This window comes from Somniosus microcephalus, chromosome 12, assembly GCF_052327205.1.
Source record: "Somniosus microcephalus isolate GS21.2 chromosome 12, FLI_Smic_1.0, whole genome shotgun sequence".
Lineage (NCBI taxonomy): Eukaryota > Metazoa > Chordata > Chondrichthyes > Squaliformes > Somniosidae > Somniosus > Somniosus microcephalus.
Genome location: NC_140998.1, coordinates 53,506,253 through 53,527,883, shown reverse-complemented (window position 1 = coordinate 53,527,883; position 21,631 = coordinate 53,506,253). Strand labels below are relative to the sequence as shown.

Sequence of the window (21,631 nt, the reverse complement as noted above, 5' to 3'; positions counted from 1 at the left end):
AAATGGTAACTCAGTATATTAAAAATGACTGTAAACAGAAATTCTCCTAGGAAGCATGCACACTCATTGAACTATTCTCATAATTATCAGCAAACCTATAGGGCAATTTAAGCAAATCATTTACAAATGTAAAAGAACTACTTTATAGATTAGTTGATCTCCCATGAATTACCCATGGACAAACTTAAAAAATGTTTTTTTTTAAACTGTTTTTCTATTTTCCCTTTTAAAGTTTAGGCATGTTTTCACTGCATTTCTGTTTGTCTTCCACTATTTCTCTCTCTCTCTCTCTCGCTCTCTCTCTCTCTCTCTCATATTTACTTTTGTCTCTTTACCTTTGTGTTTGTTTGTGACTTTTTTCTCACTCTTTCTTCCTTTGTCCAAGCCTCACCTTGTTCCTGTCTTTTCTTCTGTTTATCTCTTATTCTCCCCTTGGGCCTTTCACACATTTTCTGTCTTTCTACTTGCATGTGTCTCTCTGCATATCTTTCTTCATTTCTTGATGCATTGCAATTTTTCTTTCTATATTCTTTTGGTGATCAAGCCCACATATCTTGCATGAGTGCAACTTTCCAATCCCACCCCGCCCCAACACTGACCAGCCAAACATTAACCCCCCCCCCCCCCCACCCCGCTTTGAAAAGTTCAATGAATGTGCATGCTTCCTAGAAGAATTTCTGTTTACAGTCATCTATTAGGTGGCCAGAACCCAGCCTCCTTCCACCCTAATTCCACACTGAGCATCACATAGCTAATTCGAGTCAACCTCCCTGTCTTCCTTGTATCCTCCTCCCTTCTCATTGTGCCCCCACTTCCTGCTCTCTCTCCCTCCCCTGCTCTTCCTTCTACAATTTTCCCCATCCCCCTGCCCACTTCTCCTTGCCCCTCCCTTGTCCTTCCTCCACCCTCCCATCTGACTCTTTGGTCAAATTCAATTATCTCCTGCTCTCTAGCAACGCTTTACTTAAATACTGCACTTGAACATGACTCCCCGTGGTAGAACAACTAGTATATTTTATAAATGTTTTTAGTGATACAGTAATGGGATAGGTGTGAAACTGTCATGGCAGCTGTGTGACCCAGAATTATTTTTTAATAGAATGGTTGTGTGATTAAAAGTGGTTAATCAGAAATAACAGTACATAAATAGTTCTGTGATCTGATTAGTTGAAGGGACAGTGGTCTCTGCACCTGATTTCTGATCCTGCAATCTTACTGGTTGAACGATCCCTGCAACATTATAGTGCTGCATTCACACAGGCACAAAATTTTAATAATACAGATGGCACAAAACATGCATTCCCAACAGTGTGAGAATATGAAAAGATACATAAAGTAATGTGCTAACCTAATATTTTTATTTTTTTACTGTTAACATGATATCAAATGCAAGTATTCATTTTGTCACCCTGAAATGAAATCATTCCATTCTGTCCTTTTTCACAGAACTGAAGCAAGTTATCAGACTGAAATAAAGCCAACCACTGAGTTTTTTAATTTGAGTGTTCTGTTTCTGTTAATTGAACTGGAAACTGTGGGGAATGTTCGCTTTGAAGAAGGCACTCCCTCTGATGTATGGTATGGTGACAACTACAAAATTCATAGCAAAAGCCTTGTATTATTAATGATAACCACATTTCAAATATTATTCAGAACAGTAACAACTAAAATGCTGAACAGAATCATTCCTAGCTCTTGCAACTTGAAGTAAAGATATGCTATTCCTAGCAAAAGTAGTAGTATATATTTTACCAGATCCCCTGGAATGACAACAATTATTTGACCTTTTAATAGTATATAATTGGACTTGTAATTCCATCCAGTGGATTTCCCATGGCATTGCTCATACTGAGTAATAGGATACCAAGTTGTCTAATGATATGAGCTTTATACCTCATAGTGTAGTATTGTTTAAAATACAGCCCCTATGAAATGAGCACTGTAGACATTCATACTCTCAGAACTAACTGAACACTTCCACAATGGATGACAATTATTCAGGAATTTATAAGGAAACTGGCAAGTCTCTCATTTTCAAATAGGACACGGCAACGTTACAAAACTTGAGTACGCTAATTTCCAAGAAAGCACAGTCATTGTGGAAAGTAAAATTGTTCACGTGTGATACTGTGCAACCTTATTTTTAATAATCTTTATATTCTTGAACTGATTAAACTTCTCTTAGGGTGAATTTATACTTTCCCAAGTGAAATGTGAGTAAATGACTCTTGACTTTGTTAAGGGTTTGGAGAGCTGCTTTACACTGGCTCCTCTGAGCCCAATCTCATTTCCTAGTTTTGAAGCTATCTGACATTATGACATAATTTTCATCTGTGTGATGAAATCATGGCATTCGGAAGTGCATGAGGCACGTGATAAAAGAAACTGTTCTTGAAAGCCATATTGTCATTTCAGAAAGGAAACTGGAAGTAGCTTTGGCATAACCTTTTCAATCACTGAAGCAAAATATGGGCACTTTTAAAGAAACAAAGGGCTAAAAATTTGGGTAGTTTGTGCCGCCCGTTACAGCCACAAAATGTCAAAAAAATGGCAGCTGGTGCTATTCCGTTAGTTGGTAGCGGGTCCCGCGGCAAGCGTCATTTTGCGAGGGCTGGTAGTGCTGCTGGTAAAAGTGATCGCTGTAGGAATTTAAATTAATGAGATTGTGACATCAGTGAGTATGCTATGCTCACTTGACACCCGATCTGCATCATTTGGATTGTGTCATTCAACTTACCGGCATGTCTAAACAATGACAGGGAGAGCAGGCATCCAACAGCAGGAAGGAGGCTCCAGCAACAAATTAAAGGGATCATCAGCAATCGGTTGCACCTGACCTGTTTACGCAGTTTGAGTTGCTCTGTGCTACTTTCTGCAACTCCAACAGCTTACTTAACTTCTTTGAAGGTTCTAAGGTAACACGGAGTGTTGTTGCAAGTGCAGAAAGCCTTCATCCTTTTTTAAAGGCTTCTGCTCATAAGACTTGCTCACAGTCATGGGGAGTGTACTGGCAGTCGACCTCGCGCTCCTGGATCTATGGCAGAGGGAGTGCAGGCACTGAGGAAGACAGGAACATGCACCCCGAGGGAGGAGGAGGGAGGGCCATGAGGGCACTCAATAGGACACCTTACCTACATAGGCTCTTCTGACAGCACTTCTCCTACCTCCACTTAAGCGAGGAGCAGTGTCTTAGGAGGCTCCGCTTCACCAAGGAGGTAGTCACAGAATTCAACCACCTCCTGCAACCAGACCTGCAGCCTGAGAGCAGGGCGACTACAGCTCTCCCAGTGGCAGTCAAGATCGCCATGGCCCTCAATTTCTTTGTTAGTGGATCCTTCCAGTCTGCAGCAGGAGACATAGCTAACGTCTCAGTTTGCCGCCCATCGCTGCATCCAGGAAGTCATTGAGGGTTTCTACAGCAGGAGAAGGGACGACGTTGTCTTCTCTCTGAGCAGAGAGAAGCAGGGCGAGTGCACATGTGGCTTTGCCCAAATAGCAGGTTTCTCCATGGTGCAGGGCGCCTTTGACTGCACACACGTGACGTTGAGGGCGCCGCATAACTATCCTGAGATCTTCTGTAACCGCAAAGGCTACCACTCACTTAATGTGCAGTTGGTGTGTGACCACGAGCAGCGAATCCTCAATGTCAATGCCCGCTATCCTGGCAGCAGCCATGCTGCCTTCATCCTGTGTCAGTCCAGTGTGCCAGCACTCTTCCAGCCACCACAGCAAACTCGACGGTGGCTGCTCAGAGACTAGGGCTATCCACTGTCTACCTAGCTCATGACTCCCCTCTGCAACCCCACCACTCATGCCCAGCACTCATCTAATGAAAGCCATGCTTCCACCAGGAACATCATCGGGCTACTGAAGCAACGGTTCTGCTGCCTTGACCGCTCGGGAGGAAACATAGAAACATAGAAGCTAGGAGCAGGAGTAGGCCATTTGGCCCCTCGAGCCTGCTCCGCCATTTAATGAGATCATGGCTGATCATCCAAATTCAGTGCCCTGTCCCTGCTTTCTCCCCATATACCTTGATCTCTTTAGCCTTAAGAAATATATCTAACTCCTTCTTGAATATATTTAATGAATTGGCCTCAACTGCCTTCTGTGGTAGAGAATTCCACAGGTTCACCACTCTCTGGGTGAAGAAATTCCTCCTCATCTCTGTCCTAAATGGCTTACCCCTTATCCTTAGACTGTGACCCCTGGTTCTGGATCCCCCGCCATCGGGAACATCCTTCCTGCATCTAGTCTGTCTAGTCCTGTTAGAATTTTATAAGTTTCAATGAGATCCCCTCTCATTCTTCTAAACTCCAGCGAATATAAGCCCAATCGACCCAATCTCTCCTCGTACGTCATTCCTGCCATCCCAGGTACCAGTCTGGTGACTCTTCGCTGCACTCCCTCCATGGCAAGAACATCCAGTACTTGGCGGAGCGGGTATCCCATTTCGTGGTGGTCTGCTGCATGCTTCACAACTTGGCATTCATGATAATGCAACCTGTACAATTGTAGCAAGACTTCCTCACTCTTATACGCCAACCCCCTTGCAATAAAGGCCAACATGCCATTTGCCTTTCTTATTGCTTGCTGTACCTGCATGCTAGCTTTCTGTGTTTCTTGCACGAGGACACCCAAATCTCTCTGAACACCAACATTTGAAAGTTTCTCACCATTTAAAAAATATCCTGTTTTTCTATTCTTCCTACCAAAGTGAATAACCTCACATTTCCCTACATTATACTGCATCTGCCACCTTACTGCCCACTCACTTAGTCTATCTATATCCCTTTGCAGACTCTTTGTAGTCTAATTGGCAGGATGTGACTAGTGGTGTCCTGCAGGGATCTGTGTTGGGGCCTCAACTGTTCACAGTATTTATTAATGACTTAGATGATGGCATAGAAAGCCATCTGTCCAAATTTGCCGATGACGCAAAGATAGGCGGCATTGTAGGCAGTGTAGATGAAAGCATAAAATTACAAAGGGATACCAATAGATTAAGTGAATGGGCAAAACTGTAGCAAATGGATTTCAGTGTAGGCAAATGTGAGGTCATCCACTTTGGACCTAAAAAGGATAGAATAGGGTACTTTTTAAATGGTGAAAAGCTAAAAACAGTGGCTGTCCAAAGAGAGTTGGGGGTCCAGGTACATATATCATTAAAATATCATGAACAGGTACAGAAAATAATCAAAAAGGCTAATGGAATGCTGGCTTTTATATCTGGAGGACTGGAATACTAGGAGGTAGAAGTTATGCTGCAGCTGTACAAAGCCCTGGTTAGACCACACCTGGAGTACTGTGAGCCGTTCTGGGCACCACACTTTAGGAAGGACATATTGGCCTTGGAGGGAGTGCAGCGTAGGTTTACCAGAATGATACCCAGACTCCAAGGGTTAACTTATGAGGAAAGATTACACAAATTACGGTTGTATTCCCTGGAATTTAGAAGGTTAAGGGATGATCTGATTGAAGTTCCTAAGATATTAAGGGGAACAGATAGGGTAGATAGAGAGAAACTATTTCCGCTGGTTGGGGAGTCTAGGACTTGGGGGCGTAGTCTAAAAATTAGAGCCAGACCTTTCAGGAGTGAAATTAGGAAACACTTCTACACACAAAGGGTGGTAGAAGTTTGGAACTCTCTTCCGCAAATGGCAATTGATGCTCGATCAATTGATAATTTTAAATTTGAGATTAATAGCTTTTTGTTAACCAGAGGTATTAAGGGATATGGGCCAAAGGTGGGTATATGGAGTTAGCTCACAGATCAGCCATGATCTCACTGAATGGCGGAACAGGCTCAAGGGGCTCAATGGCCTACTCCTTTTCCTATGTTCCGATAAGAAAATAATTAAACATAATTATATTGAACATTGGAAATGCACATTCAAATGCCTCCAAAACTTTTAAGTGTGCATAACAATTTTGCATGACCTTTTCTTATCTGCAGCTCAACTAAAGAATGGTCTCGCCTTCCCAATTTGCCAAGCAGTTCCAGAAGTTTTCTTCTCTGACAGGAGATGTAATCTTTTAAGCAAACTTTTAACACTGTTGCTGGACATAATTTAAATTTGTTGCAATGCATCTTCTGATGCATCAGGTGTGTTTTTACTGAGTCCATTCATATATGCAGAAAGATATTTCTGGAAAGATAATTCATTGAGCATTCAAAAAGAAAAAAATACTAGTTCCAAAATTCAAGTTGAGCAAAAACAGATGGGACAGACAGGAATTAAGGAGCTGGCTGATGAAGTGACTCAATGTCAGTTCCTGCTGTTATTAGCAGGAATGCAAAATATATAAAAACTAATTGAAACATTAACAGTAATCTGAAAGCACATTCTAACTATCACACTTAGCAGATTCAAACATAATCAACATGATCTGATACTGAGTAACTTCAAACAGAACAAACAAATGGATGGAAAATTAACAAAATACAATAGTGTTGCATGGTCCAAGGTTCAAATATGTGGGAAGTAATCAACTGAAATAAACTCAAATAGGCATAATGGTATTCCAGCTCATTGGAAAAACTCAAATTTGCGGTAATTTGGTTTGTAATGATTTTGATGGCAGGCTTGCAGCGGCTAACAGTTTTGTGGAGCCAGGAGGAGTACTCCTGCTCCTTCCAATTCCACGAATACCACATTCCTGTATGTTTTGGGGCCTTTTTTTTTTGGTGGCCTCTTGTGGTTCCTTTAAGGACTAGTCGAAACTAATTTAACAATCTAGGTCAATATTGAAAGGAGGCCTGTACTCATTTCAGGCGGCTGATAGTGCAGCCTAAAAAAAGTCTCCAACCAATTTAGCGGTGGCCTGAATGCCCATGCACATCACCACAGGCTTCTACCCTGATAAATTGGTTATCAGTGTGCCCATTTTAGGCCTATAAAATGGTGCAACAATGTTCAATTTAAATCCCAGTGTCTTACAAACTGACAAACCTACAATTCGTGGATGCTAGAACTGACATCTTTACCTCTGTGAATTTTAATGGTGCTTTACTGATGGGCTTATCTTGTCTCAGAATATTAATGCACACCAGGTTTTGTTGCCTGACTGAGGTGGAAAAGTGGAGGACAAAGCAGGAGCGGTTGGGCTCAATCCATGGGGAACTATAATAGAGGAGCACAGACAGAAGTCAGTGCAGTTTGTGGAAGTGGACCCTGCAGAGGGGTGTGAGAGTGGTGAAGCTGGACTGAAAGCATTGGAAAGGCTGGCAGGAGCAACGAAGTGGCCTGGGAATGGGTGGAGAAACTTCAGGTAAGGTGGCTAGAAGAGAAAAAAACCAAAATATGTCAGTGCAGAGGCTGGATGTGATGCACATGAGCTGACATTGCAAAAAGCTGGAACTTTGTTGCATTGTACATTCACACAAAGAGAGAAAGAAGCTATAGGAAGGTCCTGAGCTGGTGAAGGAACCCCGAACTGGGTTCAAAAATAAACCTGCGGCCCTGAGAAAGGGGTAGGCCTATGCAGATGAAAACTATTAGTATAGGTAAGTTTTTAGTGATTTTTTTCAGTGCTGTATTTAATTTTTTGTCTTTGTTATCTTAATTTTTAAACATACTCTAGACTGGATGAAAAACCAAGGTGACCACTGAAGTCACTTGAAAAATCTTTTGAATGATTTCTGTTGGCTTTTGCTTCTTACTGAACATAAGAACTGTATAAGAAATAGAAGCAGGAGTTAGCCTGGTTAGCTTTCTGATTGCTTGCTTATTGGCAGTTTTTGTTGTAACTTAGTAGTGTATCATTAATAGTTTAACTACTTTTTCAATTATATTTAAGCTATTTATTCAGTTAACAAAGATTTGTTATTTGTTGTTTCTTTCATTTGAGCCAACCAGGATGTTTTGCCCTATGGACACTTGCTATTTAGACATTTTCCACGTGTGACATTCTTGTTTTTGCATTGCTCTCAGTGCTGTGCTAGTGCCGGCAGCTCTGGACGTGCAAGTGGCAGCCCCAGAATAAACTTAGCAGATTCCAACTGGAAGACTCAGTTTATAAAAAAAAAAGGTCCTCCCCAGCAGCTGGCCTTTGTGAATCTGTCAAGTTTTTTTCTGGAGCTCCTGCTAGCTTCGTGAGATGCACCTGTCAGTAGATGGTAGCTGTAGTATTCCACTAAGCACAACGTAAAAACAGCTTTTGAATGCCAGTCATGCACTATATACAAGACTTTTAATTAGGTAGATAGATACATGTATAGTTTATTTAAAGGTTGTATAGGCAAGGTGCTGTTTTTTTAAAAAAAGCAGAATTTTACAATTTCAAAATTTCCAAGGAAGAATTATTTCCTTGTATTTCATTTTTAGAATTAAAATTGTTTACAAAAAAAATCTGGTGTACTGATGGCTTATTTTTAACTTATTTTTATTGTAGCATAGGTTAAAAATTATGTGTTGCATTCTGTATGAGTAAATTTAAGCATATCTATGAATTTTTCAAGATATTTATGTATAAACAAATGTAATATTCCTTCCCCTGACAGGTTCACTTCCTGCTATGATGTAATCTTATCTCGATTCTGTGCTTGGGACTTCAAAAAACTTGGAGTGACAGGGTTAAAAATAAATCGCATAATCAGAGTTCACAATCGAATTCTGAGGTTGAAATATGAGGAAAAGATCCAATCTATTTTGAACAGAGAAGGATCATCATATAAATCAGAGTGAGTAACTTTAATTGTATGTTCCTCTCTGAGTTTTTTTTTTACTTACAGCCCTAATGAGATTGATTTTAAAAGTCCTCCTAATTTAGAACAAAGCAGCAATTCACAACATGCGACTTTAAGGAAAAACATGTATATATTTATATTGCACCTTTCACAACCTCAGGACATCTCAAAGCGTTTTACAGCTAATAGTGTAATTTTGAAGTGTAGTCACTATTGTAATGTAGAGAAACAATACTACACAGTATACCTTTTTAGTTCCCATAAATCATATTAATAAAATAATGTCTACCTCTACATATTCTATACTTTTTCCTACAGTGCAATAATAATATGGTGCCCTTATTTCACAGTCTTGTAATGATAACCATAGTGTTATGTTTCCTAGCAACAAAAGAAATAACAATCTCTTAATATTATAGTGGATCTCCTTTGGTGTTGCTCACGGTATGTTGCAGGATATGCTGTCTTGCTCACCTGTCTTTGTTTTCTACATGTTGCTGCTTCTCTCTCTCTCCTGGTTGTCTCTCGCTCTTACTCTCTTGTTCATTTTCTCTTCTCTCTTTCTTCTGCTTCTCTCTCCTGTTTTACTTTTCTCTTTCTTTGTGTTATTTTCTCATTCTTTCTTTGCTCCCTCTTGCTATCTTTTCTTATGTCAGTGGCAGGTATGAGGAGGTGGCCAGGGGAGGGATCTGGCCAGGCCCCACAGATTGGCAGATTGCAGAATTTTTTCAGGTCATGCATAATGGCTAGTGGACAGGAGATGATACTTGGTTTCAAGCCACATTTTCCACAGGTGGTTGTAAGGTGCTGATCAGGGGAGAAAACTGGCAAGGGGCTGAGGATGGCAGTTTATGGGCATCTTGGGAGCTGCAAGTTGCAGGGGAAAGGGTCCAGATCTTGGGCTACACTTTTCACGGAGATAGGTTGCCAGTTGGTGGAGCGGATGACAATTGCATCTGGGTAAAAATGCAATGTGAAGTGCATAGCGCCATTGCACAACCTACCTTAGAGATGCAAGTCTTAGGAACTGGGGTCCTGAAAGATAAGTATCTTGTAATTTCATGGGAGATTCAAGTTACACCAGCTTAAATTTAACACGTATCCATGAATTCAGCCATTACAGAAATAGAAAAACATGTCCTCTTATAAGCACAAAGTGCTTGCTATATGTCATTTTTTAAGATATTATAGCTGATATCTGTAGTGTATGTAACCGTTCTACCTTTAAGAGAACTATTTTAAGGGTTGCACTACTTTATCTTGGCTGCTGTATACTGTAATACCGGTGGTGACCGCACCGGTATATAAGTGCTGTGTAATGATTTATTGGGCAGTTCCGCCCTGATCTTCGACTAGTAAAGACCTGTTAAATTTTACTCTTGTGGTCTGTGTAGTAATTCTCAATATAACACACAGACTTAACAGTGGCGACGAGTACGATCTTACCCTGCGGCAGAGATACATCCAAGGCAGTTTAACGGGCGTCGAGAAGAGGCATCCGCCCTCATCATTCTGCTGAGAGAAGACTCGGGTCTGCAGAGCAAAGGAAGAATTCTGACACGAAGCCTTCCATCAGCAACAGGCAGTGATCATCCCTTCTATCACGGTGGAGGGTAAGCCGATCAGCGACGAGCAGCAAGTCGGCCACGTTGGCTGTGAAATAGGGGAGGGAAGAACGGAGGATATAAGGGCGGAGAACTCGACCACGGCCGGGGAAAAGAGCCGGACAGAAGTCGGGGCCAGAGGCGCTGAGACTGGGGCAGCGTAAGGCACGGAAGCCGCGGTGAATGCAAACGCAGCCGGTGCGAAAGACCGGGCTGCAAGCGGGCTGGGAGACGCAACAGCGTCGAGAGAGAGCTTGACCGCGACCGGTGAAAAAGGCCGGGCAGCTACCGAGGCCGCGAGGCGCAGCGACCGGGTCAGCGTAAGGCGCGGGAGAAAATTAAAAAAAAAAAACCGCGGAGAACTCAGCCGCAGCCGGGGGGAAAGGACCGGACTGCAAGAGGGGCTGGGAGGCACGATTTGAAAACCGCTGGGGAGGGTGAACGCAGCAATACGGCAATCGCCATTACAGCCAGCGGGGGAGAAAGGCAAACACGGGAAGCCGCCATTTTCGCAGGCGGGGAAGAAGACAAGCGCGGGAAACCGCCATTTTGAAAAAAAAAGTTAAAGAAAAATTTCTTTTTGTTTCTCAAGAAGATTGCGAGGATGCCTAAGCGTGGTAACATCAACGATTTCGATCCCGATGTTGAAGATTGGGCCACATATGTAGAACGCATAGAGATTTATCGTAAGGCAAATAAAATATCAAATAAAGATAAAGCACTAACCTTACTAAACTCAATGGGTGCGAAGACATACGGGCTATTGAAGCATCTTCTATCACCAGCTAAACCGGCGGATCAGACTTTCGCTAATATTGTTGCTGTCCTGAGAAATCATTTGAACCCCACACCGCTGATGTTAGCGGAACGATTTAAATTTTATGCGAGAACGCAACGGAAAGAGGAAAGCAACACGGAGTATTTAATTGAACTGCATAAGCTAGCGAAATACTGTCAGTTTGGGGAAAGACTGACAGAGGCACTGAGAGACAAATTCGTGTGTGGATTGTCGAAAGAAGGAACACAAAAGCGGCTACTTGAAGAGAATGATCTTACACTTGATAAGGCTGTCACTATTGCAGCATCGCACGAAGCCGCAGCGAGAGGCACTGCGGAAATGCAGCTGAAGGCAGCGGTACTCAGCGTAGATCAAACGGCTTTGGGTACAACGAAATGTTATCGTTGTGGGAAGACAACACACGATCAGAACCAATGCTGGTTTAAAAACCAGGAATGTAGAAAATGTGGCAAACTTGGTCACATAGCTAAAGTATGCCGGTCAGGAAAGAAGACCAGCAACAAAAAGTCACCGCAGGAAAAGTGCAGAAAGGTACATAAGGTGGCTGAGAAGAGTTCGGATGAACAGAATTCGGATTCAGACTTCAACAGCAAGGAACTGGGTAGTCTGAGAATTCACAATGTGAGTAAGGAAGCTGACCGACAAACTATCTGGGTCACACTGCAGATAGCAGGAGTCCAAGTGAAGATGGAATTGGACACCGGATCGGCGTTGACGGTCATGAATAAGCAAGATTACAAAAGGTTATTCACACATATTCCCCTACGGGATACGGAGATAGTATTGCAGACATACACGGGGCAAAGAGTATACCCCATCGGAAAGATAAAAGTCAAGGTGGTACACCAGGGCAAAGAACACCAAGGAATGGACATAAATGTACTACCTGAGGGAGGTCCACCACTTCTGGGACGGGAGTGGATCAGGAAAATAAATATGGACTGGCACTCCCTAAAAGCAATAACGGTAGATTCCGGACAAAAAGATGTTAAACCTGAACGATTGTCCAGAATATTGGATGAGGGCATATGCAGCAGTGACAGTGACAAAGCAGAGAGTGAGAACTCGGTGAAGACAATCAGCTCAGACTCTGGAACTGATGATGGTAAGACCAGCCCATGTGCAAAAGACAAGTTTAAAATGGACTTGCAGACTAATGATGGAAAAACGAAGGAGTGCATAAATGCTTCAGAAGAGAACAAAGTATCAGAACAGAATTCCACTGAACAACAACAACATAGTTTGACAGAGAATTCTGAGTCTGTCCAGTCTACAGACATGCACATTTCTGAGGAACACCAGGCTCGAACTCAACTCAATTTCAAACTACAACAGCAATTAGAACAAATGATTTGCCGTTTTGAGCAAGAGATGAATGCAAAGAAAAAGTTCTTTGACACAGAGTTGGAGAATCTGGGAAGACAGCAGAAGCAGCTGATTGAGAAAATGGATCAGGAACACACAAACCGTCTGCGCGATGAGGCCAAACGAATCAAAGCTGAGCAAGAAAGGGAATATGTCAAATTCATCGATCAGTTGAAAGCTAAGAAGAAAGAGCACCCCTTTGTGAGCAGTGTCAGCAGTAATAAGCCACTCAGGGAATTGGTGGCAGAGGCAAAAGCTGAAGTGATGGAGGAAATAGAAGACAATAGAGAAGAAGCAGAAGATGATGACTCATCTGAACCATTATCACCCCCACCAGGTCACGCACGTGGTCCCTCCGAACTGAGCCAAATCAGTCTGGAAGCAGAAAAACTTCCCAAGGTACTCGAGCCTTTAGAAGTCAACAATGCTGGTTCTGAAGTTACGAAAGTTCAAGCTGTTAAGTCCAGTGAAGGACTATTAGATGAGTCACCCCAGCAACGAAAACCTACTACACCACCGAAAACTACTACACCACCGAGGCGTTATCCGGACCGAGTCAGGAAGCCTCCAGAGAGACTGAATCTGTGAACTGTTTTTACATGAAGTTGTGTATATATGTTATGATGTTATGTTTAATGGGGAATATATACTGTTAAGCTGAAAAGGGAGGATTGTAGTGTATGTAACCGTTCCACCTTTAAGAGAACTATTTTAAGGGTTGCACTACTTTATCTTGGCTGCTGTATACTGTAATACCGGTGGTGACCGCACCGGTATATAAGTGCTGTGTAATGATTTATTGGGCAGTTCCGCCCTGACCTTCGACTAGTAAAGACCTGTTAAATTTTACTCTTGTGGTCTGTGTAGTAATTCTCAATATAACACACAGACTTAACAATATCCTGTGGCCTTTATTCACAATGAGTCAAGAGGTTTTAAAAGAAAAGGTTGTTATGCCAAGTAATATTTATCAGTATTCGGGGTCTCCCTGGGCTCTTGAAGCAATGGGAGGGGGTTCAAGGTTCGACAGTACAAGAATGGGGTCTCTGGGCTTAAAAAAAAAATTGTCCTTGAGATGTGGGCAATGCTGACAAGGCCACATTTATTACTCTTCCTTTGTTGCCGTGAGAATGTGGTCGTTGACCTACTTGAACCTCTGCAGTTTAATCTCTTGTGGCGATGGTGTTGGGTAGGGAATTCCATGAAGTTGACCTAGTAACAATGAAGGAATGCTGATTAATGTCCAACTCCGGATGATGTGTGATTTGGAGTAGAACTTGGGCTGATGGTGTTCCCATGACTGCTCTTGTCCTTCTTGGTGGTAGAGGTTGCATGGGAGGAAGCTGCTGTCAAAGTAACCTTGGTGACTTAGTGCAGTGCATCGTGTACTTTGTACACACTGCAGCCACGGTGTGCTGATGATTGAGGGGTGGATATTGAGTCCAGTGGAAGGGGCACCAGTCAAGTAAACCATTTTGTCCTGGATTATGTTGGGTTTCTTGAGTATTGTTACGACTGGACCCACGTAGGTGAGTGTTGAGTATGCCATCATACTCCTGACTTGAGCCTTGAAGGTGGTGGAGCGGCTTTGAAGGGTCAGGAGATGAACCACTCATCACAGAGTACCCAGCCTCTACCCTGCTTTAGTAGCCACGGCATTGACATGGCTGGTCCAGTTGAGCTTCTAGGCAATTATAACCCCCCAAATTGCTCGTGTGGAGGGTAGACACCAACATGGACTGGTTAGGCCAAATAACCTGTTTCCATGTCATAACTTTTATGTATATTTTTATGTAAGATGTTGATGGTGAGGGATTCAGCGATGGTGGTGCCTTTGAAGATCAAGAGGAGGTGGCTGGGCTTTCTGTTGTTTGAGCCTGGCACTTATATGGTATGACTGTTAACTGCCAGTTGTCAGCCTAGACCTGGATGTTGTCACATCCTGCTGTAAGCTACCATCAGCTGCTTCATTATCAGAAGAGTTATGAATGGAGCTGAACTATGTGGGATTGTCAAGCACTCTTGACCTTAAATCAGAAAGTCATTGATAAAGCAGTTGACAATAGTTTAGCCAAGAACACACTATTTTAGGGGTTCTGAGATCTGGGGGTACTGGAATGGGGCCTCAGGGTCTCGGGGTACTGTGCAGACAGTTTTTTGGAGCATTGAGGCAGGTTCTGGGAGAGTGGTCCTGGGATCTGGGATCATTAAAGTTGGTTCTGGGATGGGAGAGAGTAGCCTAAAGGTCTATGAGAATAGATTGATACTTACTGGAATCTGGGAGTTGGGGAAGAATTGGGGTCGAGGAGGTCTGGGGAGGAGTGTCGAGCAGTATTGGAGATCCACGATCTGGCAGTTTTGGGGGGTTATTTGGGTCTGACAGATTTGGGGATCCAATGGAGGCGGGCCCAGGAAAATGAAACCGAACTGCCTCTGGGCCTTTCTGGACCATCTGACACCACATTGTCACCTGTCAGCCTCTTTCTTGACTCATCTGCAGCCTCTGGGCCATCATGCATCCCTTTCTTTTTAGCCGGTTCGTGCATTAAGTTCATGTCTTGAAGATTTTAGCACTCTTTGTGTGTACTTGTATGGTCTTTAATGTATACAAATTTACATAAACAAACAAAATCACACAAAATGTTGAAAAGGTGAATGTTTACACTGCCTCAGTTTTGATATATGATCAAAATCATGGAATAGTACTATTCAGAATTTAGAACTTTTTTTTAAGAACTGATGTATAGTTAAATTAAGTACTGTAATCTATCTAAACTGTTCTTTTTTGCTTCTGTTTAATTTTGCTTCTTAAATATTTAGAAGAGTTTAGTCTGAGGTATGAGTCTGATAGTAAAGTGTTTCACATTAGTCGGAGATTTCAGGAGTGGTATGAGGGACCCCATTATTATTTCTAGTCCATACCCCAGTGGTTCATTATTCAGCCTGTGACCACTATCCTAAATGTGTTGTGACAAGGTCAAGTGTTGATTCATAGCAAACACGATAATTTCTGTGGAAATTGACTTTTATATTGAGAACAATCAACATGTATCTGGAACGAGAATGAATCTTTACAAAAGGTTCAAGTCCAAAACTTTTTTTTAGCTGCTGATTGGCCAGCTGTGAATTTCCACTCTTTTTTTGGTTTATATTTCAGAATTGTATCATAACCGTGCTGGTCTTTACAATTACAGGTAGACTATCCTTTATCCGAAAACCTCGGGACCAGCCGAGTTTCGGATAAAGGAGAATTTCGGATTTCGGAAGGTGGGTCGCCGGGGGTCCGCGGGGGGGGGGGTCGGGCGCACGACTTACGCTGACGCTCAGCGTAAGGTCGGCGGTTGTCGGGGCCGGCGGGGTCCGCGGGGGGGTCGGCGGTTGTCGGGGCCGGCGGAGTCCGCGGGGGGGTCGGCGGTTGTCGGGGCCGGCGGGGTCCGCGGGGGGGTCGGCGGGGTCCGCGGGGGGGTCGGCGGTTGTCGGGGCCGGCGGGGTCCGCGGGGGGGTCGGCGGTTGGCGGGGTCGGCGGTTGTCGGGGCCGGCGGGGTCCGCGGGGGGGGGTCGGCGGTTGTCGGGGCCCGCGGGGGGGTCGGCGGTTGTCGGGGCCGGTGGGGTCCGCGGGGGGGTCGTGCGCACGACTTACCCTTTATCCGAACTTCCGAAACCGGAACCCTCTAAAAACCGAAGGTTTTTTCGTTCGTACGCACGACTTACGCTGAACGAAAAAACCTTCGGTTTTTAGAGGGTTTCGGTTTTCGGAAGTCCGGATAAAGGGTAGTCTACCTGTACAATAAATCATTAAATAACATACAGGGCCACTAGAAAATCACCAATGTGTTTTTACTGTGGAATCTGCAAAAATGCTGCGGCCCCACAAAAATTATGCCACCCACTTAACACATTTCTCCTTCCTGGCTTCAACTTGGTCATTGGAATTTCTGACATCATGACAGTTTTGCAACATCAGGTATTCCTGTTCACAGTGTACAGCACGGTTTGATCATCCAGAGCAGCAGCAGCATCAGGTGGAAGCTGTGATGGTGGTAAATTGTGGAAGACTAACTCCATGAACCAGAAGGCAGGGGGAGAAGAATGCCAGTATGTCTGAGGGAGAGGGAAAAGAGTGCTCGCATGAAATGTGGGGGCAGGAGAAAAGAGTGGCTCGATGAACTGGGAAGGAAGAGGGGATTGACAAACAGTTTTAAAGCAATCTCATAGTTAAATTTGTTTTTTTAAATTAAATATCAGTTTTAGCAACAGAGTAGCAGTACAATCCACAATAACCAACCTACAAGTCCCTGACAAGAAATGAGGGAAAATCCTAACAATTTTCACCACAGCCTTTTGTCATTTTCCAGTGACGTTAGTGATGCAACAGATTTCCTGAAGAGAAAATTTAGATTCAGTGCTTTTTATTGATCAACTGTTTTTTGATGTGCATATGTAAATTTAGCACTTCAACAGTAATGGCTTATTTTTTTTAAAACTGATTGTAAATTTGCAAATGACACTCTTCCACACTCTCCCCTCCCCCAGTAATAACCAAAGCTTCGATAGTCCCTGGAAAACTTCAGGTACAAATTGTGAAAATGGTAACTACAGGAGAGGAAGAAAGCAGCAGAGAGAGAATAATTTAAAATTTCCTACAAATCTTTTAACTTTAAGTTGAAGCGGATATAATTAAAGCAGAGCCAAAATTCTAGTTTAGTGACTGTTAAATGACAGCTTAAAAGTGTTTAGCATAGGTTCTCTTGCTATTAATCTTATGCAGTAGCAGAACAATTGTGCCTTTTCAGGTAAATCATTGTGTACTGTAATCAACAATTCTATCCTTGTATAGAAACTACAAAAAGATGCTGGAATACCTGTTTTACGTATTTGATCCAGAATTATCCAGTGGAAAAAATGAAATTCTACATATTCTTGAGGATGGCTTCAAAAAAGCAGAGTTATATAAGGTATGTACTTAAAAAAAAAAAAAAAAAAAAATCATCACTAAATTAAATAATAGCTCAAAGTTTCAGTTCACAAAACTGAGTAGAGAAGTGCTTGTTTGGAAGGGAACTATACCCCCAAACTGGTGTCACATGGACTGGTTGGGCCGAATGACCAGTTTCTGTGCTGTATGTTTTATGTAATTCTATGCAATTCTTTCTTTTACTTTCCATTCTTTTACAAAAAATGTTTTTTAATGTCCTCTTTTGCTTATTATCCCCAACACATTTTTCTCCATATCAATATTGTGCATTTATCTACAAATTGCAGGAAAATTATATAATTGAGGCCCGTTCTTTCCTGTCTCAATAATAGCAACTTTGTTATTGCCTCCACTCTATTTGTGCCTACCCCATATTTAATTCACTGCTTGCTGTAATGTAAACATATAATCCTTCTTACAGGGGAGGCAGGGGTGAAGGTGGGGGAGGGGGTGACAAGGAGGAGAAACGCAATTGTTGTCTTCTTTATCTACTTTGGTGTTAATACTTCATAGTTATGTCAGGACTATATATGTATTCTGTCTTTTGCAGCACGACTTTCCATAGTATTCTGTATATCAAGGAATTGATATGCTTTGAGATGTATAAAATTAAATGATAGCAAGGACTGTGTATTTTCAAGGTATTTAAAAGGAGGGAACATATATTTATCAAAATTACATATTCATAATTAATTTTCCAGAGCATTTGCCCTTTCATAGTACCACACTATTTTCAATTTTATATTATTCTTTCTGCAGCTTGCTTCTTCTCCTGTGATTACCACTTTCACAATTCTTACCTGAAGTTTTCCATTGATTTTCAAAGCTTTGGTTATTACTGGGCAGTGGGAGGGTGGATGGGGGGTGGGGGTGGCGAGTAGAAAGGTGTCATTTGCAAATTTATCAGTTAAAAATTAAAAAACATAGGCCATTAATGTTAAAGTACTAAATCCAGATTAATTCAGTTAGCATGAAAGGTTTTGTGTAGCTTCTTACTACAGTAATTCACTTTAGTTGTCTTCTGCATAGGTTCAAGCATTGCGAGGATAAATGGGGATGTATTTCCACAGCCAACCTTTTTTGACGTATATACCTTTAAGAGGGGAACTATCTTTTACAGCTCATGTATACTGCAGTACCGGCAGTGACCACACCTGTATATAACACTGAGTAGTAATCTGTACAGATCAGTTGCAGTGTGAGCCACGTTGAGTAAACACCTGTTGTACCGTTCTCCGCAGTCTGTGTCTTATTATACACGGACGTAACATTGGCGACGAGGCAGGTTCGAACCTACCTGCAACTCTGCATCACCTCCCGGGGATTCGTTCCTGGAGATCAGTGGATTGGAAGTCAAGGCCAGAGACTCGGGCGTCGACCACGGGCAACCGCCCAGTCATCCAGCAGAGACTCGAGAATTGCGGGGGAGGCTGTCGAGAGCCAGGCTTAGCTTTCCAGTCGAGGTGGTCCAGCGAAACTGGCTGGCAACAGGTAGTGCGCAGACCCTTTGCGGACAGCGGCGGGCTGGAGCCCGACCGAGCGGCACACCAAGTGGCCGAGCAGCGTCGACGGGGGAGAGAGAGAGAGAGAGAGAGAGAGAGAGAGAGGGCAGAGCGCACAGGGCGCAGCCGGTGTTCAGGGGCCGAGCAGCGTCAGAGAGAGGGAGAGAGAGAGACGCGCAGAAACCCATGAGGCGCCGCCATTGCCACAAGGACTGCCGAGAGCGGCGTTGGCAGCAGCGCAGGAGAAGCGCGCGAAGCCTACAGGGCGCCGCCATTGCCACGAGAACCGCCGGGAGCGGCGTTGGCAGCAGCGGGGGAGGAAGGAAAGCGTGGGAGACGCTATTTTAAGCCATTGGGAGACGCCATTTTAAACCACACCCAAAATGCCGAAGAGTGGCAGTATCACCGCATTTGACAATGAAGTCGAAGATTGGACTACATATGTCGAACGAATAGAGGTGTACTGCAAGGCAAATGAGGTGTCAGATGACAAGAAAGCGTCGGTATTGTTAAATTTAATGGGTGCAAAGACGTATGGTTTATTACGAAATCTAGTAACCCCAACGAAGCCAATGGAAAAGAGTTTTGAAGACATAGTAACGATACTTGTTGTGTATGTACCTTTAAGAGAAGAACTGATTTTATACTGCAGTACCGGCAGTGACCACACCTGTATATGAAGCCATAGCAGGCTTCTGTACTTCAGTCTTAAGTTACCCTCTGTTCAGTTGCAAGCACGAGCAGAGGGAGCAGCCAGACTTTGGAGAGTGGATTAAAGTGGTGGTCCCCTGACCAGGAAGAGGAGGAGAACGTTGGACCACCACCACCAACTCCACCATCATTACATCAACTGAGGTGCCTGGAGAGAGAGGACAGAGGAGGAGAAGGAGAAAGGAGGCCTACATCAACATCAACCAGGGGAGAGGCCTTTCTATCACTGCCTCCCCAAATTGGCCTCCACTTCAGGAGAGGGAGAGAGGGGAGAGAAACCAATTGCTTGAAAGGAGGGAAGAAAACTTCATCCGGAACATCTACAGGTGGGTGTTATTTGGGGCACTCTCCCAAGACTTTGTATTTTAGGTGGGGGGAGAAAAGAAGAAGCAAGGCCGGATCATCAAGGGGTGTAGTGTGTGTGCTCTTGTTAAAAGCTAGGCCACACACACCACTAATTAGCATCCCTTCTATTGCCTGCCCTGGGAGAGCTTGGAGCTGCCCAAGGTGAAGTCCTTAATTTAATTTAATTACATCGTTAAGACCTTTTGCAGGACTAAGCCTGGGCTTCTCCAGCTTTTCCAGGTGAAGACGTCTTCTCCCCCTGCCAGAAGACCACCATCACCAAAGACTTTTTCCATCGGAGAGTGCAACCCTGCCTACACCCACCCACCATCCTGAGTGGCAACACTGCCCTTTGCGGCCTCCCTCCTTCCCACCCCCCCACCTCTCTCTCTCTCTTTGTCTCTCTCTGCCTGTCTTTCTAAGGCACCTTAGTTTCATCTATTTTATTAATTGCCAATTGAGCAGAGGGGCGAGGGCTCCTCTCCCAATTTAAATCAATAAGGAGAGAGGTGTGTCCTCATTCTAATCCGCTCCCTCTGCTCAATAGAGGACAAAAAAATATATATATACACCGAGGCCATTAACACCTTCAGGCCTGTGACTTGGGGTGAGTGTAGCCCTTAAAAAAAGCACCCCAGAATGGCGACTGCATCTTCGCCGGTGGCGGGGCCAGCCGGGACCTATGCGAGAGTGGTAGCCACAGCCACAGCTGCTCCCGCTGTTCCTGCTGCCCCGTCACCTTTTCGATTAATAACAAAAAAGCTTGGGGTGAAGAGCTACACTCACCCCACTATGACCATCGAGGCCTGCGTCAAGGCCATGGCTGGGGTTGTCGGCCCCTCAGCCATCGTCGCGGCCTCGAAAATGTATGGGAAGGCTGTGTTCTTCCTGGGGTCGGAGCGGGCGGTGTCCCTGGCTGTCGCCAAGGGGCTCACCGTGGGCGGGACCTTCCTGCCGGTGGATCCTCTCGAGGCCACCGCGCAGAGGATCATTATTTCCAACGTCCCGCCCTATGTTCCTGGTGAGCTCCTCCTTCCCCATTTGCGACAACTTGGGGAGGTGAGGTCGGGGATCACGCCCATCCCGCTCGGCTTCCGGGAGGCCAGCCTTCGCCACGTCTTCTCCTTCCGGCGCCAGCTGTTTATCCAGCTGGCGCGGGAGGAGGACACTGAAGGGGCGTTCGTCGTCCTCCACGAGGGGACCGCCTACCGCGCCTTTTGGACGTCGGACGGTGTGAGGTGCCATGCCTGCAGGGAGGTGGGGCACATCAGGAGGAACTGCCCTGCCTCCAAGGCCGCCGGATCATCTCGTGCGGCCGAGGCTGGCGCCGCCGCCGCCGCCCTTCCCCCCGGATCTGCCCGCGCGTCAAGTACGTCTGATGCGCGGTTGACGTCGGGGGCCGATGCCACCAAGGCCTCCGGCGGGGGGGAGGGAGCGTGTCCGGCCGGAAAGAAGGCGCGGGGAAAAAAGAAGCACCTTAGGGCAGGCCCCCCCGTGGATGGTGAGCCCTTGCCCCTTGAGCCCCTTACACCCGCGCTCCTCGCGGAGTTGATCAGGGCAGATGTGAGCGGGAGGGGCCCCGTGCCCGAGCCTGTGGCCGCAACCGCCGCAGCGGTAATGCCAATACCTGCGGCCGGGCTC

At 44.5% G+C, this 21,631-nt stretch overlaps 1 protein-coding gene across 3 annotated transcripts in view; it reads left to right on the top strand.

The window, feature by feature from the left end:
- The window catches only part of lrrc9 (leucine rich repeat containing 9), a 225,406-nt gene that overhangs the window by 68,597 nt on the left and 135,178 nt on the right, over window positions 1-21,631 (top strand). For all 3 annotated transcript variants that reach the window (XR_015080189.1, XM_086002874.1, XM_086002873.1), the window contains exons 11-13: window positions 1,447-1,578; window positions 8,504-8,683; window positions 17,295-17,412. Coding sequence is in view for 2 of the 3 variants with exons in the window: in XM_086002874.1 (XP_085859000.1) it covers window positions 1,447-1,578; window positions 8,504-8,683; window positions 17,295-17,412 (430 nt within the window). In the remaining variant the exon portion in view is untranslated. The remainder of the gene's footprint in view (window positions 1-1,446; window positions 1,579-8,503; window positions 8,684-17,294; window positions 17,413-21,631) is intronic.